At 43.0% G+C, this 25,669-nt stretch overlaps 2 protein-coding genes across 2 annotated transcripts; both read left to right on the top strand.

Annotated features, from left to right (window-relative positions):
* Nucleotides 1–2,634: 2,634 nt before the first annotated feature.
* On the top strand, nucleotides 2,635–9,962 carry RNASEH1 (ribonuclease H1). The gene is made up of 8 exons (XM_071441354.1): nucleotides 2,635–2,798; nucleotides 2,880–3,019; nucleotides 3,477–3,680; nucleotides 4,225–4,324; nucleotides 4,601–4,655; nucleotides 5,725–5,809; nucleotides 7,301–7,425; nucleotides 9,497–9,962. The coding sequence occupies exons 1-8, from the start codon at nucleotides 2,689–2,691 to the stop codon at nucleotides 9,581–9,583; spliced, it is 906 nt and encodes a 301-aa protein (XP_071297455.1). The 5' UTR covers nucleotides 2,635–2,688; the 3' UTR covers nucleotides 9,584–9,962.
* A 2,101-nt stretch (nucleotides 9,963–12,063) lies between these two features.
* ADI1 (acireductone dioxygenase 1) lies at nucleotides 12,064–17,689 on the top strand. The gene is made up of 4 exons (XM_071441370.1): nucleotides 12,064–12,390; nucleotides 12,721–12,840; nucleotides 14,365–14,544; nucleotides 16,232–17,689. Exons 1-4 carry the CDS (start codon nucleotides 12,271–12,273, stop codon nucleotides 16,361–16,363), a joined length of 552 nt encoding a protein of 183 aa, XP_071297471.1. The 5' UTR covers nucleotides 12,064–12,270; the 3' UTR covers nucleotides 16,364–17,689.
* The last annotated feature ends 7,980 nt before the right edge of the window (nucleotides 17,690–25,669 follow it).

Here is a 25,669-nt window from a genome sequence, read left to right on the forward strand (position 1 = left end):
GCGTGCTGGCGTCCCGGGAGTGTGGGCAATCGCCTGCCAGCACAGGGCAGCCTGGCTTTGGTTTTTGTTTGCCTCTGTAAACGTGACCTCTCAGTTGCTTCCGCTAAGACAGTGTCCCAGTGATCACAGTTACCAGACTGTTACTAGACCAGAAATAATGCATGAGTCTTCAGCTGTGTTCAGGTACTACTAACTCAAGATGAGTGTTCTGGGGTCAACATACTCTGTCATCAGTGGAAGCACTATTATATACTGTGTTATTATCTAACAAATAACACTTGCACACTGATAAATAGAACAAGCTGTACTTTTTAATTTCGAAAGAAGTGACTTGCATGTTGATTCATGTACAAGTGCCTGGCTATATATCTATCTGAAGTGGAGCTAAAACCATGCCTCAACAAAAAATCCCCATCTTGATATTTCCCTGTTGGCTGATTTAGATTTCTTGTTCAAGGGTAAGTCCCACTTGGAGGCAGGTGTGCAACTTACCTGTCCAGGGATGTTAGGCCCAGGAATGGGGTTCAGAGCACTGGTTCTGTGCTTGGATTCCCTGGATTACTCCAAGAGCAGCCAGCTTAAGCTTGTACAAACACAATTGCTATTACCATGTAATGCTGTGTGTAGTCTCTTACTTTACAAAATGCAATAATGGAGTAATAAACCCTTGTAAACAAAAAACTGACAAAGACACCAGCATCCTAGACTAAACAACCTTAGCATCTGCAAAATGCAGCCCATCATGTTTTCTAACATTTGTGGACTTTCCACTAAATTCATGATAGCCAGAAAACTGATTGTTCAGTGCTCACTTTTGTCCCAAGTCACTCTTCTTTCCTAGTATTAATCCAATGAATGGGAAAAACTGTTCAGCTCATACTGATGGCCAGGATTAGTATTTATAGAGATTTGGTTTGGCTAAACAACAGTGATCAGGACCTGATTGAAGAGTACCAAAAAGAAAAATAACATGGAATCGTCTCCTCAGTCCAGCAGTATGCACTCAGTTTATACCGAGAAGCTACTCATGAGAGGGAGAAAGAGCAGGTGATGTGTGGGTGGATCAAAACATGACTGTTCAGAGCATTAATGAATAAAGATGAGACTATCTGCAGCTTCTAATCTCCACATTGTGAGTGTTAAACAGACCAGGATGCTGCATAAGAGCAACAAGAAAAAAAGGTATAGATAGATGTTTCCTCTTGGACACTGAATTTATGTTAGGAGAAGGATGTAGAGTGATTAATGTGCCTGGTACCCAATAATGCCTGGTACTCAAAATATCTGACAGGTTTTTAAGAACCACTGTGGACCTGTGGTCTTTAAAAGAAGTTGTCACTACTAAGTAATGCAATTAAGAAGGTTCTTATTTCATTCAGTCTCAGAATGGGCATGATGAAGAAGTGGAAAGAATAAATTAGTCAGACATGTAACAAAAGTATCCCAACAGCAATAGGATGCTATGAGAATATGAAGTCTCATGAATATGTTGGAAGAAGTACAGAAAATGCAGTAATTATATTTTCATACAACCCTGACCAAGTTGTTTCTCAGTTCTACCAAGGCCTGTCAAATACCTAAACTCTTCAGGTTTGGGGTTTTTTTAAGAGAAATGTTATCCAATTAATACACATAGTAATTATGTGTAATGTTCAGCCCATTTGTTGGTTTTGCAACAAGGCAAAATTAATGCCAATGTTTCACATTCTTGGCATTTTACTGGGCCGCCCTTGTAGATCTGGACACAGCACTCTACAGCTCTGGCACCATGTGGTCAGCTTTGTCACAGGGATCTGTACTAGAGCTATGAGAGAAGTACAACAGCAGCTTGGATACCTTAGGCTGGTTCTGGAGATGGCCACAGCAGTGCCCCCATCTTTGCTACTCTGATCTTGTCAGAAGCTGAGGTACTGAATTTGGCACACACCCAGCTCCCAGCTTTGGTCTCCCAGTACATGACAGTCCAGGTGTTAAGAGGATGGTGCCAGACTCTTTTTGGTGGTGTTCAGCAACAGGATGAGGAGTAGTGGCCATAAACTAAAACATGAGAAGTTTCACATCAACACAATGAAGTTTTTTACACTGAGAGTGGGCGCTGCCTGGGAAGGTCGTGGAGTTTCCCTCTCCAGAGCCATTCAAAACCAGGACGTGCTCCTGTGCCACCTGCACCAGCTGACCCTGCCATGGCAGATGATGTCCAGGGGTCCCTCCCAACCCTAAGGACCCTGCGATTCTGTGAAGGTGTTTCTCCTCAATCCAGAGGCCACCTCGCCACAGGGCTCAGCTGGATCACACGCACCAGGAGCATGGGCAGCAGGATGAGAACCAATTTAACAACCTTGTTCAGTTCCAGCCTCTCGGACGTGCTGAACATGTCAGCGCACCTGAGAGGTCTCCTTTGCCTTTTAGAAATGGGGCTTCCAGAACGAGGTGGCTTGTGCAAAGCCGCTGTGACCTCATGCCCCAAACAACAGCTGATTTAGGTTTTAAAAACACCATTATTGGCGGGGAGAGGGAACAAAACCAACCAAACAAAAAAGCCAATCCGTACAAAATCCTGCGCTGTGGGATTTTCTTGTACTTTGGCCTCTCTGGCGGCCCGTAGGAGGCCCCGGCGCTGCCGTGAGCGCGGCAGCCGCGCAGGCGCAGCGGTGCCGGGGTGGGCGCGGATGGCGGCGGCGCCGTGCGATGCTGCGCTGGCTCGTGGCCGTGCTCAGCCACTCCTGCTTGGTGCCCAGGGCCGGCTCCATGTTCTACGCCGTGCGCAAGGGCCGGCGGACCGGCGTCTACCGCACCTGGTGAGCGAGGAGCAAGGGCCGCGGTGGAGCGGGGAGCCCGCCCGGCCCGGCCTGGCCTCACCGCTGCCCGCTCTGTTGCAGGGCGGAGTGCCAGGAGCAGGTGAACAAGTTCCCCTCCGCCAGCTTCAAGAAGTTCTCCACCGAGAAGGACGCCTGGGCCTTCGTGCGCGCCGGCCTGCCGGGGCCGCAGCAGCAGCCGCAGCAGCAGCCCGAGCCGGCAGGTAGCGCGTCCCGCCGCCGGCAGGGAGGAGGGGAGGGGGGCGGGGGTCCCGCCGGGGGCTCGGGGCAGGCACGGCGGCTGAGCCGGCGCTGCGGCTGCTGCCGGAACGCGGGCACCGGCCCCTGCTCAGCGCCCTTGCCATGGCCTCCGGACACGGGGATGGATGTGCCAGCGCAGTGAAAGTGTTTCTGTGGGTGTTTGGAGAGCGTTGCTTGCTCTGTGTACATGTTAAGGTGTAAGGGCCATTGCATGTCTGTTTCCTCTTCGGTTTGATTTAGGATGAATGACTGGAGTATTTTATTTCTTCTCGGTAGTAGTTTGGGGGGGTGGGGTGTCATATAACGGGCTAACACTGCTAATAAGAACAACTGTTGTCTTTAGAAGCAGTCATTTCAAATAAAATAAAATTTTATTCTGCTGAACTTCCTAACTTCTGCTTTTTTTTTTTTGTTTGGCAGAAGCATTTGTTCCTCCAGCTGTAACACAAGAAAATGGTAGTCAGAGAGAGAAACCAGAATTAAATACCATGTGTTGCAGTACATGTAAAAGGCCATATGAACAGTCTATAAATGAAGAGCAGATTGCAAAGCGTGTGAAACATGATGAAGTACACTCAGTGTGCTCAATGCCAACAGTCAGTGAAGATAAGTTTTCATATATGGGTGAGGTCTTTGATCATTCCTTTAATTATTTTCATTTGTTTATTCTCTGTGACAAACAAGTGTAACTATTAGAAAACTTATAGGGAGGTTTGTATATGGCAGCATTAGGCCCGTTAGTTCTTTTTGAAATGAAAACACGAACCATGATCTGTTTGTTCACATTGTCTTTCAGTGTAATTTTGATTGGTTTTAACTGGTATAAATATATAGCTTAATCATAGTGTTATAGGTGTGATTTTATGTGTCTGGGCTAAAGATTTGATGTAGCTTTGAAGTTTTGAAGAAGACTTGAACTGTAGTGAAAAGTATGGGACTTGGGGCAGAAGTTCTTCTTGATGCTGATTGGTTTGACTGCAGTGAGGGTGTCAAGCTGCAGTGTGGCTGTGGTGATCTGCAGTGCTAATTCACATGGCTTCTGCAGTTACCTTTTGGAAGGGCTCTCTGGGGAGGGAAGTTTTGGGGCTTAGTATACTGGCAAACATTTCTTCTATCCTAAATAGTCAGTGTTTTTGAGGAGGTGCTGATTTTGGTAATTTTTTTGTAGGTGACTTTGCAGTTGTTTATACAGATGGTTGTTGCTCTAGTAATGGACGTAACAGGGCACGTGCTGGAATAGGTGTCTACTGGGGACCAGGCCACCCTTTGTAAGTAGCTCAATGGGTTTTTTTTTTTAATTAATGTATTCTGTTTGGTTTTTATATGATTTACAATACCAGCCCCCTTTTAAATATGAAGCTCTGTTGTTGAGACTCATAATGACAGTGTTACGAGACTGAGTCAGGAGATATTGAGGGGAACAGAGAAAGCAGCCTCTCTGGGAAAAATCAACTGGAAATAATATTCTTGTCTTTAATGTCTTTAATTATACACCATTCTGAATACTTGGAATAACTAATCTACTATTTGTTCTTTGGACACAGAAATACCAGTGAAAGACTTCCTGGACGGCAGACTAATCAAAGAGCAGAAATCCATGTAAGTAGCAAATATCCTGAAATGCTTCTCCATGTTAGCCTGCAGCTGCACTTTCAGAACTATTTTAGCTCTGGTTTCCAGAAACCAGTATGGAGCTCTAAGAGAAGTATGCAAAATATTCAGAGTTATGACTTCAAAAAATAGTTATCTTCAAGTTTTATTGGTCTTTATTGGCTTTGAACTAGGTAATTCACCTTGAGAATTTCCAAGTGCCACCAAGCACAGCTATTTAAACAGCCTTACATTAGAAAAGTCTCACTCTCAACTCTGTATAGATTCTCTTGCATTTTTAATGTGTATGTTTCAGACCTTAGAGTGAGGACTGCTGAGTATTGGTTGAGAGTCAGCTTCTTATGATGGCAGGATCAGAGTATCATAATCCTTAGATAAATGTAAAAACCAATTCTAGGGTCCTGACTAACTTCTGTTGACAACAGCAGATTTAGTCTTCTCTTTTCATTTCCTCTTAATTATGGTATTTCTGCTATCCCACACTCCATGTTTGGAGATGAACTGAAATAGGCAATTGATCTGTTTAAAAACTTCAAAGTTCATTTTAGAGGTGGTGTTGGTGTGCCAGTGGTCAGATTTGTCACTGATTTGTCACTTTTCAGTTCTACATTGACACCCAGCCACTTCTGCCTGTAATATTTCAGAGCACTAAAAAAAAAAAAAACCCAACTTGTTACGGCATCCAGACTGTTGGAACTGATATGAGTACTTCCTCAAAGTTTTGGAGAAAATGCCTTGGTGTTGATAGAGGTTTTGATAGTTAGAAAATGGGTCAGAGAGCTACTTCTTCAGCACCGAGTTGAACATCAGAATATTACGAGGTTTTGTTTGCTTTTGAAACTTAAGTGCCTGCCTCTTTGCCTGAATCATAAAAAATCAAAATCATCTGTAATACACAATTTTGGGATCCTCTACACTAAAACATGTTGATAACCACTGGTGAAGAGGTTACATTAATACATGTCATTCTGTGTTAGCATCAGGTACTTTGTTGGTATCTTAATTCCATGCGGCCAAAATCCTTTCTGAACTGTTGTTGTTTTGAAATGTTCTTAAGGCAGCCTGCAAAGCAATAGAGCAAGCCAAGAGTCAAAACATCAAGAAGTTAATAATCTACACTGATAGCAAGTTTACTATTAATGGTAAGTTAATGATTTTAATTTTCCTGATCTTTAAAGACACTGGATGTTTTTCCATTACATAAGACCCACAGAACATTCCTGGAGAGATGAATGTAAGGAAGACAGTGCATAACTTATGGCTGCTTGGGGGAAAACTTCAGAGTATCAGACATTGCCTGCTAACTGCACAAAATGGAAGTAGAGTTGAAGCGTCTGTTATAGAAAATGCTGACAGAAGTAACACCAGGATTTGTGTCCTGAGGTGTTCAGTGTGACAAAATCTAGAAAAAAAGTTGTTCATGGATAGGCTGTTAAGGCTGTACTCAGGAAATTACTTGGAAGTTGGTGTGGTAACCTGTAGGGTTTTTGTTGTTTGGCATGTATTGGAGAGGCTGCTTTTAACACACACACACACACACACACACACACACACATCTGTGAAGTACATTCAAGTTCTCTTGCTTCCAAGCTTTTAGGCTACCCTGGAAGAGTAGCCAGAGATATGTGCTCAGATTAAAAGACCTGGAAAACCTAATTTTATTCTCTATAAGTACCATATGAAGAAGCCAATAAGACTTAATTTCAGAAAAAAAACTTCTTCCTCTTTCCTCAAGATCTTCAGATTTTATTCCTGTGAAAATCTGGAACTGCCTAAGTTTTTTATTTTTGGTTGGTTGGTTATGGGGTTTTCTTTGTTTGTTTTTTATTCAGTTTACAAAGGCAGTACATGTTTGTTTGTTTCCAGATCACTTGGGAGATTTGATTTTGTGGGGTTTTTTTGAAATAACATTAAACAAAAACTTAGCACAGCTTATGGTTGAAAATTAAATGTTGTTCTTTTTGTCTTAATCTCTTTGGTTTTGCTGGTAGTTTCATTTTGCATTTTGGGTCACTGAAGTGCAAATGCCATTCTTGTTTAAGCAAAGGTATTTGTAGATGTGTCTAGGAATTATTATTTAAAAATGCCAAAGAAGGAGGCTTGTAGTTAAGTACAAGTGGATGTAGTTTGGTTTTTAGGAGGTTTTGTGTTCAAGACTGGAGATTTCTTGTTTGATTCAGGTCATGAAAGTAGTAAGGATGTCTTAAATTGTCCACACCAGCACAGATATTAAAAAAAAAATGAAAAATCCTTACTTAAGGAGTAATATAGAAAATTCTCTGGTGAGCAGTAGGCTTTGTTTACTGTATCATCAAGCAAATCCTTAGCTTCAGTTTATTGAAGTTTATTTGATACTTTGTGTACAGTGCATATACAAGATTGTAGTCTTTAAATTAAATATCTGTTTGGAAAAACAGGTATTTAATTTAATGGTTGGGTAATTCAGGTAATAATGAAAAAATACAATCCTGAAAGACAGCATCAGAGAAGCAAACAAAAATTATCTTTTGTCTCCAGTGTTTTTGCCTGAGACTTTGTACAGAGGTAATGTCTTGTTAAAAGGCTGTTGGCTCCATCTTGATCCTTGCTGACTTCTTTAACAGCACTCTTATGGTGATACCCCCTCTGCACAGGTATTACGAGCTGGGTTGACAACTGGAAAACAAATGGCTGGAGAACAAGTTCAGGAGGAAGTGTAATAAACAAAGAAGATTTTCAAAGACTCGATAGTCTAGTAAAAGACATAGAAATTCAGTGGGTAAGTTCCTTGTTTCTTATTCTTAATGACATTTTAAAAATGTTCTGGTAGAAATTTAAAAGTGTGATCATAACTAAGACTTTTGTAGAGCATAGTATTGTACTTTCTTAAGTAAAACTGCAAATACAGAGAAGCTGCTTGTTGTATTTAAAGCAAATTAGCAACATAACCTAGATTCTTGGAACCAGTATTTCAATTATTTAAATGAATATTTGTATTTGTTTCCTATCTCTTATTACTGCTTAGAAAATGCCTGCAATAATTATTTTTAGTTTGTTAGTGGTGTTAGTAGATGCAATTTCTGTTCCTGGAAATCTAACCTTAGAATATAACTGGTTTTTGTGTCATAGCTGAATTTCTGTATTTGCTTTTCAGAACTATTTAGGATGCTGCTTTGTTGGAGTAACTGAATTACATGAGTGTCTTTAAACTGGGAAAACTAAGTGTGTGTAACCCCAAATAAACCAGCTCTAGTTTTCTGTGCCTTAACTGCATTTCTTCTAAGGAAATTTAGTACGAGAAGGTCTTTAAAATTGTTTTGCTCTCTGGTAAAGAAGTAAAACAACTTCTATACAGATATTTCTGGTAGAATGTATTTTTCTGTAACCTCTAATATCAGTGCTTAACACTTCAGGGAAATATATTCCTTTGCCTCTTAAATTTTAGCCTAATTATGATATAAGGCCACTGATTTGAGAAAATGTGTGTACAGTTGACTTTGGACCTGTAATGGCATGTTTACTCAGCTTCTGTCTTTACTCTGTAGAAAACAGGATCATGTAGATATTTAATGTACAATTTTTTGATGGGAATTTATTGCAGGTATTCATGTTGCTCTGTGTTACAGAGTTGGTGGCTGCAACTTACAGGCTGGTTAGATTTTCTATAGCTACTCCTATATTCTATTGAGGAGAAAGCATAAAAATTTAAAGACTAAGTAAGTTCAGCTGTTCTTGGGAATATTTTACATAATTAAAAGATACTCCTTTATGAACAATTCTTAAAATTGAATCTCTTAGAAAAGGTTGGACAAATTTTGTTTCAGGAGGAGTGTATGCTTGCAGAGTCCTCCATGGGCTGCAGGCTCATCTCTGCTCCACCGTGGCCCTCCTGGGCTGTAAGGGGGACAGGCTGACTGACCATGGTCTGCACCACAGGCTGCAGGGGAATCTCTGCTCAGCTGCCTGGAGCACCTCCTCCTTCAGCACTGACCTTGGTGTCTGCAGAGCTGTTCCTTTCACACATTCTCACTCTTTTCTCTGGCTGTTGTGCTGCATTTTTACCCTTTCTGAAACATGTTTTCACAGAAGAGCCATCAGCTTTGCTGGTGGGCTTAACTGTGTTAAACTTTGGGTCCCTTTCGGAGCTGTCTGGATCTGGCTCTCTCTCACGTAGGGGCACTGCTCATGTCTTTTCACAGAATCCACACCTACAGCTCCCCACGTGGTACCAAAACCTTGCCATGTAAATCTAATGTCACTTCACACCCACTTCATGCTTATTCCCTCTCTGATCTTGTCAAATAGCAAGCTTGATTTTCTTCCTCACCTTCCTACTCCACCCTTGCTTCTGACAAGGATGGGCTTAGGGTATAAAGTTTTTTTCAGTTCCTGATTAATGGATAGACAATTAACACATCTGAAAATTGAGAGGATCTTTTGATATCCTTTATATGTATCCTAAGTGAGTGCTGTAAGTACCAAGGCCTTAAGTGGAATAGAGGACTTTGGCTTTTGGGGAAAGATCAACTCAGTTTAACCACTGAATGCAGAAAGGTGGAAATTTTGAATTGGAGCAGTTGTCTGTATTTCTTAAAGGATAGGTTAGCTGGTCCTTATGTTTTTAATTAATTCCCATAAAGATGATATCCACAGTTTGACAAGAGTTTCCCTAGAGGAAGAGAGACAATGAAAATCTCTGGGAAGAAAACCTAAGGGCTAAATATTAGGTGTGGACCTCTGAGGAGGTGCTCCTGTACTATCAGTGACAGAGCATTGCTTTATCAAATTTCATGTATCTACTTTATTCCTGGTTTCTTCCATGTCTAAACTGATATATTTTGTTCTGACAGATGCATATTCCTGGTCATGCTGGCTTCCAAGGAAATGAAGAAGCTGATAGACTAGCAAGAGAAGGAGCTTGTAAACCACAGTGCTGATGGCCTGGGACTAGAGACTGTTGCACTGGGAGAAAAGGGCCTAACATGACAGTAACAACTTGAACTGCTGAAATTGTTTTGGAATTGAACTTTGAGCTGTACTTCTTTCTGGCCTGAAGCACTAAATATAAACCAACTTCTGGGAAGGAAAACCCCACATTTTCTTCTGTTGCATTTGTTTTACGATTGAGACAATATTTAGTTGATGATACTGAGTATTTGTTTTTTCTTCATCTATTGGAAAGGCTGTGGTCAGTGCTTTTAGCTGTCTTGTGTACTTATGAACTCACCTTACAGACAGACTTCTGAAGAAGTAATTTGAAATCAAAGTGTTCTGTATTTTCCTCTTAATTAAATAAACTTGTTTTTGTTTTTGTTTTTGTTTTGTGCAGAGGTATTTATTGCAGCCCAAAATCTGGAGCAGACTTTGGGGTTGGTTGATTTGGTAGGAGGTCACCACCTAACAGAGATGTCCATTTGTCTGCTCTGGCATTCTGGTACTGGCAATAACTGCTCTAAGATGGGCCTGTAACACTGAGACCTGTGTGTGCCTCACAGTGTCAGCTACAGCACCAGTAGCTTTCTTTTATCATGTTGTTTTGCAGGCTAGCATGAACTAAGAAAAAGCCAGATTACAAGAAAACTTGAACAATGAATTTTTACTGTTCTCTCTACCTGAATCATGTCCAAGCTCTTCGTCTCTGGCTTTCTGTTTTCATTAAGTAAGTTTTTTTTATGCTGGTTCTTGTTAGCATTGTTAGTTTCTCTTCAGTGTTATCCCAAAGGTAGAAATGGACATTTCATCTGAAATGGGACTAGAAGATAAGCTTCTCCATACTGTCCAGCTCTAAAGGGTTTGACTTCATTTTGTCAAGTCAATTATGAGATTAATGGAATGGCTAATGTGCACTTGAATTGGAGAGTAATTACCAGTAATCAAAATGGGTTTATTTTCTATGCAAGAGTACAGGAAAAGCAAACAGATTTGTTGTGCTATCTGTGTCAACTTTTCTGTATGGTACCTTTGCACCACTGAATAGTAGGGTTTAAGCTAGGAGTTACTGAAATGTTTTTGGATTTGTTAATTTCTATACAGATGGTTAGAGCTGCAGAAGTTTGTTACTTAATAGCTCTCATGCATTATAATATCTTTCCTGAGGCAAAATGTGAGAGTTTTACATATTTAGTCACATGGTTGTAGGAGGAGGAAGAAACTGTCTACCTATTAACTGTAGTTAATAGGTCAGTGAGGATTTTTATTTTTTTCTCTCATTCAAAACTGCACATTGAAGCTCATCTAGGGGTAAAAGAGGGCACTGCTTGGGCCCCCTCTGCTTCTTTGTATGTATGCACACAATTACCTATTTACTAGAAGTTTGGCTGCAAAGAAAAGACCCATCACCCTGATCAGGTATCTAATAACTTGCCTATCTTACATATTATGTTAAACAAGTAAATCCTGTTTATTGTATGGAAATCGGTTTTGTTTTGGGTTTTGTTTTTTGTGGGGTTGTTTGGTTTTTTTTCAGCAGGAGCTTTGGAAAACCTGCAAGATTGTGGTGGGTAAATCATAACTGTGTAATACTGAATTTAGGCCACTTGATTACCTGAATCTAATGGGTAGATTATAATAGAAAATCTAATAGGACAGAGTTTTATATCAATTTCATATGAATGGTTATTCTTCTGGAAATTCAGGACAGAAGAAAGGCAAGAGGAAGGTTACAAGATTAAGGCCGATTAAATGATGGAAAAAAATAGTACTTCTCAAAAGGAGTTAACAGGGGCTTGAGGGCCTGCAGAGGATGGCATCTTTTCAGAGAACTGCAACTTTAGGACAATATTGGGATTTAGCAGCCATGATATTGTGCTGGCTGTCCCAAAATGCCTACTTGTCCTCCATGTGCCTTAGCACAGCTGCTATAGAGTATCTGTTTGATAACCAGTAGTGCTTAAACATAAATACTATACATTAAAGGGATCTGGTACCTTTTTATGAGAATTGGAATAGTAGTGGTTGAGACACCTTGGTAAGTAAGAAACTCTCTTTATGAAGAAAAATTCTAAGGAGGGATTGTTTCAGTTGTCTGGCCATTCTTATATTGTGCTTAGCTGGCTCTTGGTTTATTTGCCCTACAGGATCAGGTAGATGCAGAAGTGTGGAGGCTGGAGGGGACACACCCCAGGGTGTCTTGTTCACTCCAGCTCAGGGAGGATGCTGAGCATCTATCTTCACGGATGGAGACAACACAAGTTATCTGTGCAAGCATGTCTTACAACTTTCTTTATTTTTTACCTAATTTCTTTTTTTTCCATATTGTGGGGTTGCAATGCCGGCCTTTAAGCCTGAGCCGTACCAGTAAGTTCCGTCAGAGTATTTACAGCGGGGGCCGACACGATGCAAACACCATGGCCGTTCACCCGGGTTACCCCGGGGGCTGGTGCGGGTGAGGAGCCCTGAGCCCCGGCCTGTCTCTCGGGGACTCTCGGCTCTCAGCCTGGAGCTGTTCCCTCAAACGAAAGCTCCGCACCGCCCCGTGCTCAGTGTGTTTGGAGCGGCCCGTGGCGCCCCTGTACCGCTCTGCCCCAGGCCGCGGGGCGGGCCCGTCCCGCTCGCTGCCGGGCCTGGAGCCCCGCCGGGGCGGGACGCGCTGGCGGCCCGGCCCCGCGCACACTGTGGCGGCGGGATGGTGGAGGCCTGGTACGTGGACGAGTCCCAGGAGGACCAGCGGACGCCGCACCGGCAGCGGCCCAACCGCGCCGTCAGCCTGGAGCAGCTGCGCCGCCTCGGCGTGGTGTACCGCAGGGTATGGCAGGGGTTGGTACCGCCGGGTACGGCAGGGGTGACACTGCGGGGTTGGTACCGCAGGGTACGGCGGGGAGCCGCGGGTCGGGCTGAGCCGTGCGGGGAGCGCCTGGCCTGGCCAGGCCGGGCTGCCTGCAGGGAGGAGGCAGCGGGGCCGGGCGGGGCCGGGTGCAGGCACCCTGTGCCCTTGTGGCTGCTCCCCCTGCAGCGGCCGAGCCGCCCCGGCACTGCCGGCACCTCGGGATTCCCACGAGTGCCTGAGATCCGCCTTCAGCAATGGCGTCTGAACGCCTTTTTTTATTTTTTTTTTCTCCTGTGCCTGTTTTTTTAGTTGGATGCTGATAACTATGAGACTGATCCGTGCTTGAAAGAGATTCGGAGAGCAGAAAATTATTCTTGGATGGATATAGTGACCATACATAAAGACAAGCTTCCAAATTATGAGGAAAAGGTACGCGAAACTTGGCTCTCAGTGCGGGTTTCCGCGCCGGCCAGCGTGTGACACCTGCACAGCCCAGCGGGACACGGGGATGAGGCTTCCACGTCTAAAATACATCCTGTACCGAAGTCCTGAACATTAAAAAAGAGCCTTTGATATCGTTTTAAAGATAGTAGAGGTCTTTTGCTTCTGTACATTGCCTTCAAAGGTTTTGAGGATCATTTCCATCATTGTCATTTCAAAACTAAGATTCCTACCAGGAGAGTTCTGCCAATGCTGACCTGTCCTCAGAGAGCCTCTCTGGGATGAAGGCAAGTGGCTGCCAGCTGGGCCTGGGCTTTGAAGGCTTTTACATCCTAATGGCTGCTTGCATAATGTATCTTTTTTAAGTGAGTATTAACCCCATGGAATTGTTCCTTGTACAAGAACATTTTTTACCTTGGGGAACTCGTACCTTGACAATTTCATAGCAGCTCAACACTGTTCAGGTGAGCCTCCTAAAAGGAGCTTTCTCATCCCAGCCTCCAGGTGCTGCTGGCTTGCTGCTCTGTCTTGAGGACAGCAACCCAATGACACTTTAATATTTTCATTAAATTTACCAGTTTGTTTTAAGCCCATTGTGTTCTAGTAGTTTTGCTTTGGTGAGAAGGTGAATTAGGTAGTAACTCATTAGGTAGGCTCTATCTGACAGAAAGATGGGTCATTCTTTACAAGACGTAGGGACTTCTGCTCATCCTGCTGTGCTGGATCACTTCTGGCTCAAGGACATCTGCAGAAGTGTATGGCCAAATATCATCCAAACCTGAGCAGGTGGTGATGGTACCTGGCATTGCTCTGCTCACTGTGCACTAAACCTCCCAGGCCTCCATTAATTGAACTTTTAAAATGTGCTTTGTATTCTGTGCATGTACAAAGAATTCAGCATTCCATAAAAAAGAGAATGTTGCTGCCAGTGTCTTGGACAAGAGAGCCTGGAGCTGGGTCTCACTGTGTGTGGGCAGGCATGACACACTGTTTCATCAGATTGCTGTAGAGGGGCCGTGTTTGGCAGTGACTGCATTTTCACAGACAGTAGTAGTACCCTGTGCAGCTAATTCAGCTCTACATAAGTGTAAAAGAGAGGGGATAATTGTATCTGTTTGGTGCTGCATGTTGGGGGGGGAAAAAGCACAAAATGATCGAACTGAACTAGTGCAAGGACCAAATCCTGCAGTGTGACGTTTTACCCGTCTCTTTTTCAAATAAGTGTAAGCATCACTGTTATTCAGAGAATGGTTATGTACAGCTAGAGCTGCTGTTTCTTGTCAGAGGAGTGAGTTCCTGCCCTCCAAAGGGAATGTAGAAGCCTGCTTAGATGTGTCTGGAGACAGAGGCTGGCTGGCTGGCTGGCTTGGCCATCTTACCCATGTTGGTCTCCTCTGTTAGTTAAAACACAGTTACCCTTTGAAAGCCTTTCTCAGCTTCTCTCTGTTTCTGCCAGTTTTCTTTGCAGCTTTCCTATGTTCAGTAGTTTTCCAAAATATTTGCTATTCCTAGATAAAAACATTTTATGAAGAACATTTACACCTCGATGATGAAATTCGCTACATCCTGGAGGGATCTGGCTATTTTGATGTTCGAGACAAGGATGACAAATGGATTCGGATTTCCATGGAAAAAGGAGACATGATAACCCTCCCTGCTGGCATATATCACCGATTTACACTGGATGAGAACGTATGTTGTTGTAGATTACCATAAATTTTGATGACAAATCCATGTGAATGTATATCACATTAGTAACTACATGCCCTGAGACTTGAAGTTCATTAGCAAAACATATTAAATATGAAGGAGGAGGATGAAAAAGAATAAATAATTCACAGCATCTGAACCTTTCATCTCCAGGTCACAAATTCAGCCTCTCCTCCTCAGCTGTGACTGTAACTCATTGCCACGTGATATCTGTGGCATATCAAGCCTTGGGCTGTCCCTCCCACAGTTGTCCCGGCTGTCTGTTGAGGTGGAGAAGGTGTGGATGGATCATTCTGTATTGCCTTGTTGTGTCTTTTTGTGGGGATAGAAGAACAATGTCTGTGTCCAGCAGTGACATTTTCCACAAATGTGAAATTGACCTTTGGGGAAAGAAGGATTTAAGGGTCTAGAGCCACTACTTGCAACTACTGTATGCTAAGCTGGGTGCTGGCTTCACAGGTGGTGGCCTCATTTGGAAAGATATTTTTGCCAGTGGGAGTGTGAGATATGCACTTACAGTCTTGGTCTGTGTTTCTCTTCTTGTGGGCTCTTACAGAGGTGTTTTTAACCTCAGCATTACCCCTGCAAAATGGGGAAACGTGTTGTCTCCTGTGTGGTGAAGTTGCATTTCTGGTGAAGGGAATGGTTTTGTTTTGAATCAGCTGTCCAGAGAGCAGTGTTCATACATGTGAAAAAGGGAGATGCTGCTTTAGTGAAAAAACCAACTTTTCCCATCTGCTTCTTGAGATCCACAGCGAATAAACTACATTTACTATTCTCAGGCTTTTTCTCTACATAAACAAACTGTCAGGGGTTATGGTTGAGTTCCTAAGAAGTCTTAAGTGTTTGTTCACTTCAGGAGCTTTCGTCCAGAAGTGCTGACTTCAAAGTAAAATCTTAAGGTGCTTCTAGACCCTGGCATTTTGCAGCTAAGTTCTTTTGGTACCTAACTTTATTCTTACCATTGCTGAACCTGGGTGTAAAATAGTCATCCGTTTGTGTTTTACAGAGTAGATAGGGTCTAAATAGTACTTCTGCATAGTAGGCAGGAGAGTTCCCCATCACCCCATGGTTGGAGCACTTCTGCAGGATGTGAAATCCCATTTTCTGCTGCCACAGTTGTACCTTGCACCAGGCATATTTTTGGTTAGCTGGTGTTAGCTGGTGTTAGCTGGCTGTTGCTTTTCCTTTTGGAATCTGGAGACTTTTCACTTCCTGTAAGCTTTATTTTTTGGGTAGCTTATGCACTTCCCACTCAGTTTTTATGGCTGTGACTGTGATGCTTCTGGTATTCCCCAAAAGGTTTAACTAAGCAAATAGGATTTAAATGCTGCACTGCTGAGTATTGTGGATCCAGTGCAAAAGGTTTACATAACACAGGATGGTTTTGGTTTCTTTGAAACGGGGAGAAGTATTGATTCTGCCTGAGCTGGAGGTACTGATCATGACACAATGTATCACTGCATAGGGACTACAGTCTGCCACTGCAGGCACTGGGAGCAGGAACAGCAGTATAATGCTATAATTTTCTGGAATGTGTGAAGCTTTCAGTCCATCATGAAATAATTTCAAAAATTTCTGCAGAAGTGCAAGTGAGACCTTAACTTTGGAATGAAGATCCCTTGAAAAGGAGCTCTTAAATGACTTGTCCCTTCTTGTTCTGTGGCAGAATTACGTGAAGGCAATGAGGCTGTTTGTTGGAGAGCCCGTCTGGACTGCGTACAACAGGCCGGCTGACGATTTTCCTGCCCGGAAACAGTACATGAAGTTTTTGGCTGAAGAAGCACAAAATGGTGTCTGAGACCTGATAGGGGGAACATCCCGAAGCCCCATCAGAATAAATGTGCCTTGCTGCTTTTCACTGATTAAACTTGCATTTACATAGGAAATTGGAATCACAGAATCATAGAAAAATTTAGATTGAAAGGCCATTTGGAGGTCATTTAGTCCAACCCTGTGAATTACTATACCAGTTTTAAATCTACACCATGTTGCTCAAGATGTTTGGAAACCTCTGGTGATGGAGGTCACACAGGCTGTCTGGGTGCTGGCTCCAGCACTTAGCTGCTCCCATGGCCAAGAATTTGTTCTTCATGGCCAACTCCCTGGTTGCAGTTTGGAGTTGTTTTCTATTGCCCTTTCACTGCATGTCTGGGGAGAGTCTGGCTCTGCCTTCTTTAAAGTCCCTGCTCTAGTAGGAAACTGTAGTTCAGTCTCCTCTGAGCCTTCTCCTCTCCAGGCTGCACAGACCAGTGCCCTTGGCTGGGCTCCCTTCTGCTAAGTAAGATGTTCAACATGTTTTGCCCCAGTTCTGGTGACTGAGGGATGTCACTTGTGACCACCTGATAGTTTAGTTTGAACCACAGACTGTTTTGAGCCCAGTGGACCCAAGTTCTTTATCCACCCAGTAGTTTGTATCCTCAGTCAGGCTGCAAGGCTGCTGTGGGACACACTAGTGAAAGCCTTGCTGGAGTCAAAGGGAATGGCACCTGTGGTGTCCCCTTTGCTGCAGAGCTCCTGGGAGTTGGCATCAATCAGAATGTGCCCTTGGCGACTTGGCATTGACTGGTTGCTCCTCATCACCTCCTCATCCTGGTATTTCTTGTGCCTGGAACACCTTCCATAATGGCATATTCTGTAACATTCCTGGGGACTGAAGCAGGGCTGAGCAGCCTGCAGTTCCCCAAATGTTCTTTTGTGCCTTTTTGAAGGTGGCAGTATTATTTGCCTTTTTCTGCTCAAAAAGGTTTTCCTGATCTCTGTGACCTTTCAAAGATGCCAGCAGCCTTGCAGTGACATTAGTCGCATTTACAGTTGCTCAGGAATCCATTTTCTAACCTTTTTTTTTCCTTGGTATTTCTGGCAGGTAGAATTGTGAGAGGTGGGCTACATTAATATTCATTTTGCTCAGAATCCATGCTAATGAACTACGTAGGATTCTGGTTTTAATTAAAGAAAAGAAACTCTCCTTCATTCTTGTCTAAAAATGTTCATAAGATAAATTTGCATAATCGGCATTTTAGTATGCAGCTTTCCACGTTCTGCCCTGGTACATAAAACTGTGGTTTTCTCAGTAAAATGTAGCAAATTTGTTCTTGTGAGTTATTAATAAAATTACTTTGATCTAGGTATGTTGATTTTTTATTGGTTTGTTGTTTTTTTAATTCTTTGTGCTGACATTTAGGACCCATTGAACAACTGTGTTACTGTAATTATTAATCAGCTTTTATTCCTTGTGCTGGCATTGATTTGTTCTGTAACATGGGACAAATCACTCACTGTGCCTCAGTTTCTTGAGCTGTGAGAGGGAGAAGAGTAGGCTTAGGCACACTAGGCTGGTTTTCAGTAAATGCCTTGTGCTTCCACAGGACATGGAGCTCCCCAGCAGTGGGCACTGGAGCATTTTACTCTTCTCAATGATGAATTATGTCAGCTGGGTAGATGTACTGCTTGCTCCAGCTCTCAGTGGATGATGAGCTGACTGCAGCCTGTGTGCTGATTTCAGCCAGATATAATACATGCTCCTGCCTTGCAGTCCCCTTAATAAACAACTCTAGAAGGAGGTTGAAATGGCCCTACCTGGGTTTTCCTAATGTAGCAGATGATGGATAATTGAACTTTCCCACTGTTCTTTCCTATGTGTGTGTACACAGCCCTTCTTTAGTAGGTAACAGTGTTTTTCTCACTTTGTAGCAGCATTACTGTTAACCGTTTCTGGGTGTTTTATTCCAATGTTTCTGAAAGTGAAGTTGCAATTTTGAAGTGAAATTGTACTAAACTTAAAGGTTGGAAAGGATGAAGAAAAAGGTCGTGTTTCCTAGGGTTTGGGTTGCAAGCTGGATGAGATGTGGGGACACAGGTGACCCTTCAGTCTGCCAGTGTGGGCTCAGTTTATGGGAGGGGTGCAGGCAAACCCACGCTTGCAAAACTGAAACTCATCCAGCTCTCCATGCAGCCAGGACTGGCTTTTGTGCTGTGGTCCATAAGCCTGTCTAAACATCAGTGTTAGGAGCAAATAGGAAGTTTAGCTATAGTCAGACACACATGGGGGAAGCTGTGCTGTGACATGTGCCTTATTGGCTCAGGGATTTGTGTTCCACTTGTCTGAAGGGAGGTCTTGAATGTCCTCTTGTACAGCACACTGGGGCTTCCTGCTCCCAGAACAAACTTTGGGGATTTTTCAAGGTACAGCTACAGGAATAAATGACAGTTATTGCCTGCAGCAGATTTTATTCCTTTGATTTATATGCCACAGAAAATTGGGTTTCTGAATGTAAAGTAAAACGATTGCTGTCTCCTGGTGCTGGTAGCAGTCCCTGGTATCCTATCGAATTCATCCCCCTTCTAAGCTTTTGTTTCCTTTTTTTTAATCAGAAGCCAAGGTGAGACTGTTCATTCCTCCCATGGGCCTTTCTGTTTTGATCTCTCTCTGCAAAAGGAGAGGTGGGGCAGCAGCACAGGCCCTCAGGAGCCCCCACTTGCAGAGCAGGCAGCCCCTACAGGCTGGGGGAGTGACCAGGAAGAGAGAGCAGGTCATGCATCCTCCTCATGAGAGATTTACAGTCGGGAGCAGTGGTGAGGGATGGACAGTAAAGCAGCTGCCCGCAGCAATTGCTTTCAGCAGCTCGCTGATGTAGGATGTGACCTGGGGAGCAGGACTGAACCACCTTGTTTTGTTGCCTCTCTGGAGGAATATATACACCCAGTAGAGCTCCCATCTCCTGGCTGTCAAAATAACACACGATGGCCCCACTGAAGATCGTTCATCATTTTCATAGCACAATGCATTCTGCTGCTGAGAGGTGGCAGGGGCTGTGGGGGTCTGACTGTCAACACTTTGGAGTCCATGCCCTTTACTGCTATAGGTGTCTTTGAAAGGGTGAAAGCTTTGCACTCTGAAAGTGGTTTTTGTCAGCCGGGAAAAAAGCAATTTGGGGCTGGAATAAAGATTCCACACCTGCAAAGAGGTTATGTGGGAAATTACAGTGGGAGGAAACAGCTGGGCAGAAAAAAAATGTTAATAGAAAACATTCCAGAAAGCAGAGAGATGGGAAGGACAATATGCCATTCCTTCAGATGAAAAATGCAGTTTATTTTCATTGTGGTTTTTGGGTTTATTTCTTTCTTGCTTCTGCCCACCCCTACCCACCACTCCCCCCCTCCCCCCCAAAAACTGCAAAGTTAAATTGATTTTTGGTCCAAAAACATGGTTCTGTTTTACCACAGCCAGTGGAAGACCTTGGTATATTGTTGTAGTATGAAAATTCATGGAAGTAGTTTCAGCAACATCATATTGGCAGCATTAACCCAGGCACGGGAAATATTTCAGCTCCTCCAGGATTAGAGTTTAAAAAAATAGGATCAATGGTACTGAATTGAGATGTTTAAAGATAGCTTTTTTGGTACTTATGTATTATTTTCTGCTTTAATCCAAACTTTCCCAAAGTGGCATATACCTCATATTCTCATGAACATCTTGAGAGAGCTTTACTGAAGGGGACTCAGTGCAAACTGTGGATGGACAGTAGGATTTTTAATAATTTACGTGGGCAAACTGGTGTCTATGCTCCCTTGTTATATGTCCTGGAGCAAGTGTCTGTGGCTGGATTTTTTTAATGAAAAGACATTTCACAGCCAGTTGGTAGTTAAATAGTAACATTCACCTGGGGGAGTCTAAAAATAGGTGAGGGGAAGTGCTGCAGGTGGTGAGTGTCTCGCCCTGGGCTGCCTGAGGGCAGGGGCTGTGCTGCTGCTGCCTGCAGCTGTGGGAGCTGGTGGCTGCCTGTCCTGGCTGCTGAACTTGACAAGGATCAATCTTCATGTACTCTGAGCACCGGGTCCTGCTGGCAAACAGGCACCTCCTGCCAGGTTTCTGGTTCCAGGACTTCACTTGAGCTAGGAACTTAGGAGAAGGGACAGTTTCCTGACAAAGGCAGTCATTTAATGTCAGCCGGCAAACACCAGCACACATAAGGCTGAGATGCAAGCTGAGCACTGCTTTGAAGAATATTTCTTTGTAGCCAAATTGTGGATTTAGATATTTGGCCAAGCTGTAGACCTGACTTGTTCTGTGCTTGAAAATGACATCATTTGTTTGGGAGTCTTCCCTGGGAAAATGATAGAAATTTCTCAGATTCCTTCTGTCCCCCCCAAATAGGGGAGGAAGTCTGAGAATAGGGTCACTGACAGTTGTCTTCTATTTCCTGAAGCCAAATAAACATCAACTCATTGGGGGCATGGATTGGTGTTACAATTTAAATATTCCTGGCTCAAAGAGGCAGATTTCATCTGATTTACTGCACTCATTGTGATTTTACAGCTTGATTCCCAAAACATTTTGTGTGGTTGCAAAAAGGTAATACTCTGCTGTGCCTGCAGTTTGAAAAACCTATTTTTGTGCAACTGAGTCACTAGCTCTCATTATTTATTAACTGTATAAGTACCCAGATAAGGCAAAGAAGAAAAATTTCACAAAACCAAAATGCTTGGGGAAAGATTCAACAGTTGAAGGACTGTGAATCTCTTTTAATTCTGCCCTCCCCTGCTGCAGTTCTCTCTGGGATACCTGCATTAATTTTGTTTAATTCTCTATGCTGCTTCTTAGAGTACCAATTAAAAACTGTTGTGCCTGTCAATATTAGCTGGTAGAAAATTGGGCTGGGTATGCTCTGTGATTGCCTTTGGTCACAGACACAGCCCAGAGCAGCCAAGCTGAGCTCTGGGCTCTGGTTTCCCCTGTGATCACAGGCATTTGAGCTGGGAGAATTTGATTTGGGTCTGCCCTCAGGCTTATTTTTTTTTTCCCAAATGATTCAGGCAACTTAAAGCTGACCTGCTGTTCATGGGAAGGAGGTGAGCTGTCCTTGGTGATGCTGTAACAAAACAAAGTGGTGGCCAGGTTTTGCACAGGCTGCTGCCCCAGCCTTGGGTGGGGCTCAGTCCTGCTGCCTGCCACTGGAGTGTGTCCCAGAATTTGATGTACTTGCTCACACATCCTTTTTTTTTTTTGGGGGGGGGGGGGGGGGGGGGGAGGAGATTGTTGTGGGTTTTTTTTTCTTCTAATTAACAGCTCTAGTTCTGCATCTCTTAACTTCAGTTTTTTCAATTTAGTACTGACAGTCTTGACAGTTTTTCAAAGCCAAAGAGGAACCTTCTCCCCCCTTCCATCCTTGCCTCAAAAAAGTGACATCCAATTTTTTCCCCTCTTTGTGGGAAAATTATAAGCCATTATTGCTGCCTTTTGGGTGGATTCATTTTAATGACTCTCATACATAACAAACGTCTGCAGATGACTGCCCAAATCTAGGACAGAAAATCTATGTGTCGATCCAGAACAGATCGGAAAGGAAGCACCTAGGTCCTCCTCCCCATCCACACCTTTCTCTTCCTAAGAGCAGGCTTGTGACCATCTCTCACACCTCTTGCAGATCAGAATCTCTAAATTTGTAATCCCCAGACTGGCTGGGAGAACTAAGTGGGAAAGCATCTTTCTGCTACCATATCCTGAAGGCTAGTGCTGGTGGGGCTTGTTTGCATCCAGCACTACAGAACTGCTGTTCAAATGCCAGAAACTCTGTGCAGGTTCCTGCATTGTAAGGTACCTCACTGGTAAGATAATGCCTTCCTCAATGTTTAATTAAGTTGGTAGAAAGCAAGATGGAAGAAGTGGATGGCATCTTTCTTTGAACTCTGATAGGTGGGAGCTACTGGATAAACTCACTTTACATCCTTTATTTCCATGGCCTCTGCTCATGACAGAAGCATTATAGGTTGCTACCTCAGCAACCTCAGAGAAGTTGACCCTGCCTGCTGCGGTTCTGCCTGTCTGAAAGACATTTACATCTATATTTGCTGCTTCAGTCCCATTTTGCCAGTATTGTTTGGTTTCAAGTTGAAGCAGTGAGGGAATGTTCTCACTGCAGCTGCTGATGGCAGTACCACACATCCTGCACTCCTCTTTCAGACAGCTCCAGCACATGTGGTTGATTAAGCACATCAGCTGACATACAAATGAGAGAGACAAACTTAGCTGTGCATAAAGATCATACCCTGCTTATCCCCCACTCTGACTGGATTTGCAAAACACCTGCAGCAAAGGCTTCACAGAGGAGCCGTCTGTGTACCTCTTATTAGGCCTATAGTGCAGAAAAGCCAACAGCCTACCCAGGCAGCGTGGTAATTCCCAGCACATCCTTGTGTTGACAGCCTCAGGATGAAGATGTGTTAGCTGGAGAGGGTGTTAGCTGGCTGGGTGAGTTCTTCCACCAGGTCAGTGAGCTCATCTAGATTGTGCCGAGCGCTCCTGCTGACATGAAGGATAGGTGGGTGAAGGAATGACCATCCTTTCCAGTACACTGGCTGAAGTCCATTGTGGAGTTTCAGGCATGTCTGCACATGTCTGCCTTTGGGGAACACCTAATCTGTCCAGTCTGAAAACTGAGGCACCAGGAAAACATCAGTGACCAGCTGGTGAGGGGATGCCATTATCACCTGAACTGCAGTTAGGTATTAGAAATGCCAGAGAGATGCTCAAGTTCTTTTGAGGATCAGAGTCTCTGTGCATAATGCAATTATCTGGATGTCTGAAGTACATCTCTTCTCCTCTTTTAATAAAAGTGGGAATTTAAATGCAAAACTTCTGTTAAGGCACATTAAGCTTTAAGATTTGAATACAACAATCAGGGCATTCAGGCTCTGCTTTCCACAGCTTTTCTCACTTAGCCAGATGACATATGCATGCTGTGTTTTAGAACTGAGCTCTGCCCTCATTTACACCAGGAACCCTCATTAAATTCAGCTGAATTCATTGAATTTAACAGGATTGCCTGGTGTAATTAATGTTTTGAGGACAAAGTTTGTCCTTAGCTTTAATGTTCTAACAACATATAGAGCATTCAGATGTGTAATGGGCAGAATTTAGGGAAGTCAAACACTTGTATGTATGTTACATCCAAACCATAAAGTGACATTGAGTCTTACCTGCATTTCATAAACAGTTAATAATTTGCATACATCCAGCAGTGATAATATGCCTCTTCATTTAAATTTTAATTATTCTGCAAGTCTACCAGGATGTCACTTGTTTAATGGCTGGCTGAGCTTAGAGGTCACCCAGTCCAAGTCTCCTCTAATGGCATTTTTATCTGAGCAAAAGCTTCGACTAATAACAACACAGCAAACATGCTGAAGTGAGACTTATGTAGTAGTACACATGAATTAAAATGTAGAGAAATTTGGAAAACGGGATTTTGTTTTCAGAGTGTTTCTTTTATAATGGTTATTGGACTCTGACTAGGATAGTAACCTTTTATTCTCTGCCAATCAGAATACAGACTGTCATTTACATGTGCAGTGTCAGGCACTATGGAACCAAAAAGGAAGCTTTTTACTTCAGTTGTAAAGAGGCAAGTGGCTCCAGCATGCTGGAGGATGACGGATCATGCTACTTTCACTTAGCATTGGAACAGACAAATGACACTTTCTGAAAGCAAGACAACAGTACAGCAATGCAATATGACCCTTCACCTAAATGTATGTGAATCTCTTTTACATTATTTTACATATTACTGTAAAAAATGTAATAGCTTGGGTTGAAAAGGACCTTTGAAGCTTATCTAGTTCAACCCTCTCCAAGGGCACAGACACCTTCCCCTAGAACAGACTGCTTAAAACCCATCCAGCCTTTGTCTTGAATGCATCCAAGGATGGGGAGCCTCTCTGGGCAAACTATTCCAGTGCCACACCAAGAAGAATAATATTTTCCTCATGTCCAAGCTAAACCTACCCTCTTTTAGTTTATAACTGTTGCCCCTTGTCCTACCTCTACATGTCCTGGTAAATTGTTCAGTGCTGTCAGCATCTTTGAGAACAAGGCTGTCACATAGCAGGAGTTCTTTTTATCTCCAAAGAAACCCCATGCCCAAGAAAAGGAACCTATGCTGGGGAAAATATACTACTAGAATAAAAAAATGAGTACAGGGAGTAACACACCTGATCAGATTAACAGCTGTAACAAAATGAAAACAACAGTGATTTCAATCACTTATCAGTGTAAACTGAGAATCTGTCCAATTACTGTTAAGCCTTGTCTAAAATCCTAGCAGAAATTAAAACAACTGTAAAACCTCATAAAGAATAATGCAATATAACTACTTTTAATTTACTATTTTAATACTCACTAAAGTTATGCAAATGGTGTTTAAGCCCAGCTAAAGCAGGTGGTGCTGAATATTTAATTTTTGAGTTTAGTAGTGGTACCTCAGGACAAGTCTACCCAGGTGCTGCACAAGTTTAATTCAGATCCAGCTGTTCAACCTAGAGGCCAAGTCAGAAACAGAAATACCAACTGCTTTCATTTTTTTTCAGTTGATTAGTAACAACTAGCTGTTGTTTCGGGTACAAGTATGGCCTGTCAAACAGAAATACACTGTAAAAATGGAGCAATTTCTGTTTCTGCATAAGCTGTAGGCTTATATCTTTTCAGGTGACCAGCAAATTTGCAGCATCCTTATGGCTACATGTCTAGACTGTAGAAGTTTTCAAACAACCTGACTTTTGAGGACAACTGTTTGGCCCCTGTACAGTATCTCCAGATGGACAAGCATAAAAATGAGTTATTGGTTACTTAAAAATACAGGTGGGGGTATTTACAGGGAGTGAGAATTAATTGATGGATATGGTATTAAAAAACCTAACACACTTATGGAATTGTCCCATGGCAGTGATTTGTGACAAGAAACTAGTCCAATTGCTAAGCATTAAATCTCAGAACAATAAAACCCCCCTATGAACAGATGCATATATTGTGTTCAGTATGAGTGGGAGTATCTGCATTGAATCTTTATGATACAGCTGAAGGGAGAAATGTGGGCAGAGATGTGAAATACACTGGTATCACAGTGGTACTGTGATTCAAAAAATCTGTGTTCTGAGGGATGCCAAAATCAGTATATGCTGATACTGTTGCATCACTAGTAACTGCCTTGTGTCCTGAACCCCATTTGCTTCCACTCTGTGTGGCCTAACATTTAGATATCTCTGCCTCAGGCTCTGCATCATTTTCCCTGGGAAATATTTCATGCTCAGTGTTTTCACTTTATAATGGGAG

Source organism: Agelaius tricolor, unplaced genomic scaffold (genome assembly GCF_023055355.1).
Source record: "Agelaius tricolor isolate 1412-34295 unplaced genomic scaffold, bAgeTri1.0.p SCAF_1, whole genome shotgun sequence".
In the NCBI taxonomy this organism is placed as follows: Eukaryota; Metazoa; Chordata; class Aves; order Passeriformes; family Icteridae; genus Agelaius; species Agelaius tricolor.